The 4,924-nt window shown below is 33.7% G+C and overlaps 1 protein-coding gene and 1 long non-coding RNA gene across 2 annotated transcripts; one reads left to right on the top strand and one right to left on the bottom strand.

Annotated features, from left to right (window-relative positions):
* Positions 1-2,173: 2,173 nt before the first annotated feature.
* On the bottom strand, positions 2,174-4,165 carry LOC130654872 (uncharacterized). The gene is made up of 2 exons (XR_008984509.1): positions 4,025-4,165; positions 2,174-3,640 (listed from the first exon to the last, which is right to left on the bottom strand). It is a non-coding gene; the product is annotated as an uncharacterized LOC130654872 (long non-coding RNA).
* LOC130654871 (uncharacterized) lies at positions 2,346-4,126 on the top strand. The gene is made up of 4 exons (XM_057457519.1): positions 2,346-2,479; positions 2,596-2,911; positions 3,085-3,274; positions 3,356-4,126. Exons 1-4 carry the CDS (start codon positions 2,352-2,354, stop codon positions 3,676-3,678), a joined length of 957 nt encoding a protein of 318 aa, XP_057313502.1. The 5' UTR covers positions 2,346-2,351; the 3' UTR covers positions 3,679-4,126.
* Positions 4,166-4,924: the final 759 nt, after the last annotated feature.

The following is a 4,924-nucleotide window of genomic DNA, read 5'->3' as shown; positions in this document are numbered from 1 at the left end:
TTTGTTGTCGTTTCCAAGCGCAACAAACGTAAATAAGACGAGACGGTAAATGTCGAGTCAAAAAGTGACCTAGCTAACAGGTCGGCTATAACGTTATATAGAGTTTTTCACCTAATCAAACTTATATGTTACGAAAGCCCAAGGATTATACTTTCTATTTTTTAAAGTTCCATACTGCTTTCAGTTTTTTTCTGAAAAATATTTGTCATCAAAGTTGAACAAAATTCAAATTTTTAAAATGGTGGCACAGACAGGAAAAAAAGCTTATGGTCATGAAATGTGAAACTTTATGTTTGCAAAAAGCTTTTGACTAAGTTAAAAAATATAATTGGAAAGGCAACGATTAAACTGGTTACATAATATTATTTTTTAGAATAATTATAGCTATAGAATGGCAGAACATACAGATCTAACCAAACTTTGTCGCATATGTGGAAATATTTTGAATGGAAGAGTTTCCTATCTTGTAAAGGAAAACCTTTCTGGCCTTCAGTCAGCATTTCAGGAGGACTTTGAGCAAGATGTAAACAAAATACATCCACCAAAATTTTGTAATAAATGTTACTGCACAATGCAAAATTGTAATTTGCGGGGCACAAAAACATCAAAATGCCCAGTAAGATGGAAAGAAGGCAGTGCATCAAATTTCTCGAAAATTAAATCTAAAGGGGGACGGCCTATAAAATCTAAAAAAGGTGGAAGGCCGAAAAAAACCATTGAGCCAGAATTGATGACACCCAACGACATTTTAAAGCTAAGTCCGTCTAAGCCTGTACCGACAATTATTGAAAAATGCATGACACATTTGGTTGGTATCAAAATTAAACAGTCAAAACTACCGAATCAAACAATTCAATTTGCTACAAAAGGACCACAGGTATATAAATAAACATTTAGAATATACATATTTTTCTGCATTTACCTGAAAATTATTCATATTTCTACTATATATATATATATTATATATCTAACAAAGACTAAAAATAAAAAACATTTCTTTATTTTAGCCAATAACGGTTACACCGATCAGCATGCCAAGAAAGTTATCAAATGAAAGTAGTAAAAGAAGCTTATCTGATCGGAGCAAAACAGCTAAAAATATAATCAACATGATTTCAGGAAATTCAAATGATGCATTTGTGAAACAAACAGCTGCGATCATGAAAAAATGTGACAAGGAGCAGCGAAAACAAATAATCGCAGAAATCCATCATGTCTCCATTCCAGCTGAGACTGCTGCCGCCATGAAAGCCACCTTGAATTTGCCATGGAACCTTATGCGAAATATTTCCCGATGGCTTGCCACTTTTGACATCAAACTTGCATCTGAAAAAACAACAAGACAGGTTGCAGACAAGTGGATAGGGAAAGGGCTTGTTGCTGAGCTAGCTCCTCTAACTCGAAAATTTAGTAGTAGTAATAAGCAGCTTGTTGTAGATCCCAAGCCTTGGGTATACCTTTACAATGTTGTAGGTCATATATTAAACCGGTTAACAGAACTGAGTAAAAATAATCAATTAGTTCATCACTCATTTATACCGGATGATGAAATACATGTTAAAATTGGTGGTGACCATGGTGATAACAGTTTCAAAATGAGCTATCAAGTGGCAAATATTAGAAACCCTAATCGCAAAGAAAATACGACCATCTTCAGCATATTTGAGGCAAAGGATTCCGTGACAAATTTAAGAATCTGCTTAGAAAGATTTAAACCACAAATTAGGATTCTACAAAAACAGAAGTGGAATAATTTGAAGATCCGTCTCTTTATGTATGGAGATTACGAGTATTTATGTGCTATGTATGGAATTAGTGGGGCAAATGGTAATGACATGTTTTATTAAATTAAAATAAATATCAAATTTCACATTAAGGAAAAACAAAAATAGCTTCAAAAGTTCCTTCTTTGGGCACATATCACTTCAGATTCCTTAAAAAAATTATGTGTATATTATATATCAATAATACAATGTGTCTTATATAAAATAAAATCTATCTATAAAATTACCTTAGTGTTTTAAATTTTACAGGCCGTCACTGTTGTCTCTGGTGCAGCATAAAGACTGACCAACTTTGCATCCCAAAATTTATTCGTGGATCTTTTCCAAAACGTAGCTTGGACAGTTTGAACACAAACCTGCAGCGATTTCGTGACAATGGATCGTTAGTGAAAAACGCCAAACACTATCAAAATGTGATACATGATTGCTTCTTTAACATCCCCCTAGAACAAGTAAGTATAATGTACTTCGTGCAATGTTATGAAAATTCAGCAAACCTATTTTTTATTACTTTTTATATAGGTGGCTATACCAGGGCTCCACCTAACACTTGGGATATATTTAAAAATGTTCAACAACTTGGAAAGCTACTGTCAAGAAGTTGATTTAAGAATTGCCACAATTCATGCTCAAACTACTGATGGTGAAATTAATATTAAATTTGCAGAGTTTATGGCAAATATGAGAATTTTAATGTATGTACACCTTACTAGATTTTTATTATTATTAATACTACTTCCAATCATATCTTGGGCTGCATTTCTTTATAACATATCTATATATATATGTATATATATATGTATATATTTAGCAATTTACAAAATGAGTCAAAAGAATTGGAGGACGAGTATGATAACCAGCAGGAACATATGAACTGGATGGTTATATCTAAACAAATTACCAAGGATGAGTTTGAAAAAAACTACAAACCAGAGTTGGATAACTTAGAATTTGAACTGAAGGAGAAACATAGAAGCATAAAAGCATTCAAAGAAAAGTACCAATTGGAAATTGGATCTGGTCCTTGCGTATCATCCCTAGACGATACACTGCAGGAGCTTGGTGTTGAGAGGCAGGCGTACCACGGAAAAAGCTTTATTGGCAACCATTGTCATAAAATGCTCAAGGTTAGATTTATTTTTGCAATTTATAAAAATTTTCGTTTACTTTATCTTGTTTCAATACAATGCTATACAATTTGTATTGAAACAAGATAAAGTAAACGAAAAATATGAAATTGTATTATGCATAAGTATAATTTCACAAATTGGTTTACAACAAACAGTAGACAATATTATAGGATGGCAACATAAAGTATTTATGTGATCGTATTCCTGAAATTGTACAGAATCAATGTGATGATCAAGTTTTATATCTGGAGTGTCAAGAAACATGCAAGAAGTTTGAACAACTGTTCAAGCTGTATGGTTCGTGTCACTCAATATTCAATTCTTCATGTATTATGACCCAAGAAATGTTATCAAATTTAGGTAAAATATGCAAGTTTGATTTTTATGAAATGCTTAAAAGTAGAAAAGTCAATTTATAAAATTTGTTTAACCAACTTTTAGAGACATCTATCAATCAGTTCATGTGTTATTTAAGAGTTAATTGGCCTTCAATATACATCAGTCCAAAGCTGCACATACTAGAAGACCATGTATTGGATTTTGTAAACAAGTGGAGAACGGGCTTAGGTTTTTATGGTGAACAAGGTGGAGAATCTATTCACCACGATTTGCATCGTATGAGAATAAATTATTCAAACATCAAAAACCCAGTTGACAGGCTCAAATACATTATGAAACAGCACCTTTTGACAACAAATCCAGAAGCTCAAGACTTGAAGCCAGCAGCTAAAAAGCGTAAATTTACAAAAGGCGAGGAAGAGTAGTGACAGAATTTTCTACTAGCTGTTAAGTGGATGTGACTGTATTTTGTCGCCTACCTAGCATGTATATATATAAATATTTTATGTTAACCAACCTTGTGTTAACCAGTTTCTAGCAAATTTATAACACAGTAATGCCACATTGGCTTAGTTAAACGATATTGAAGCTTTCATACGTATTTGATAGTTATCGTGAAACTGTGAAAAATATGCCTACTTCAAAAGTCATTTTCTGATTAAAAAAAACTGAAAGCACTTCAAAGTTGTATTTTTCTCTTAGGGCCATGTGTCCTTGATGTAAAATAACTTTTCTACAGCCCTAGAAAACTCTGAATAACAAGTTAATTACCTTGACGTTAGCAACGTAACGCAAATAAGCAAAAATCTTGATTTTTTCTTTCATCTACTTGAGTAGTCTTGTTCCTCGTACCTAGCTCCACTACAACAAAAATGTTTCGCTGAGCCTCTTCGTTGACTTATCACATGTTCGTTTACGGCTAAATTAGATCTATTGGAATATTAGATGGGAGGATAACAGTAGATTTAAACTTGCTCTTGGTTTGTTTTGACTACGTAGTTTGATGCCGGCCGCCATTATTCCTCCACGGATGTCGTTAAAAACCCGCGCATGCGCTAACTCTTAGATTCCGCTTCGAACCACCCGTGTACTCGGCCCGTATAGTCAAAAGTATACAAAGAAAGTACCCAGGGAGTAAACTCATTTCCTGAACGATTTTTTAAATTATTTTTTCAGCACTAAAACGGATGAGACTTGTAGTTTTAAAAAATGTTTTCATTTTTAAGGAGACGCTGACAAAAAGAAGTTTAATCGCCGGCAAACGGAAACCCGCGATTTCCCGTAAGTCCCTGACTCGGCCCGTTTAGTCCGAAGTATACAAAGAAAGTACCCAGGGAGTAAACTCATTTCCCGGAACGATTTTTTAAATAATTTTTTCACCAGTAAAACGCATGAGACTTGTAGTTTTCAAAAAAAAATTTATTTTTGATGAGACGCTGAAAAAAAGGAGTTTAATCGCCGGCAAACGAAAACACGCGATTTCCCGTAAATCCCGGAGTCGGCCTGTATAGTCAAAAGTATACAGAGAAGTACCCAGGGAGTAAACTCATTTCCCGAACGATTTTTTAAATCATTTTTTCATCACTAAAACGCATGAGACTTGTAGTTTTCAAAAATGTTTTCATTTTTGATGAATCGCTGAATAAAAGAAGTTTAATTGCCGGCAAACGA

Source organism: Hydractinia symbiolongicarpus, chromosome 8 (assembly GCF_029227915.1).
Source record: "Hydractinia symbiolongicarpus strain clone_291-10 chromosome 8, HSymV2.1, whole genome shotgun sequence".
In the NCBI taxonomy this organism is placed as follows: Eukaryota; Metazoa; Cnidaria; class Hydrozoa; order Anthoathecata; family Hydractiniidae; genus Hydractinia; species Hydractinia symbiolongicarpus.
This window is presented reverse-complemented; position numbering and strand designations above follow the sequence as displayed.

Coding starts and splice junctions, on each gene's coding strand:
- LOC130654871 (XM_057457519.1), top strand. CDS start 2,352: ATGTTCAACAACTTGGAAAGCTACTGTCAAGAAGTTGATTTAAGAATT. Junction 2,480..2,595: donor GCAAATATGAGAATTTTAAT/GTATGTACACCT, acceptor GTATATATTTAG/CAATTTACAAAATGAGTCAA. Junction 2,912..3,084: donor ATTGTCATAAAATGCTCAAG/GTTAGATTTATT, acceptor ACAATATTATAG/GATGGCAACATAAAGTATTT.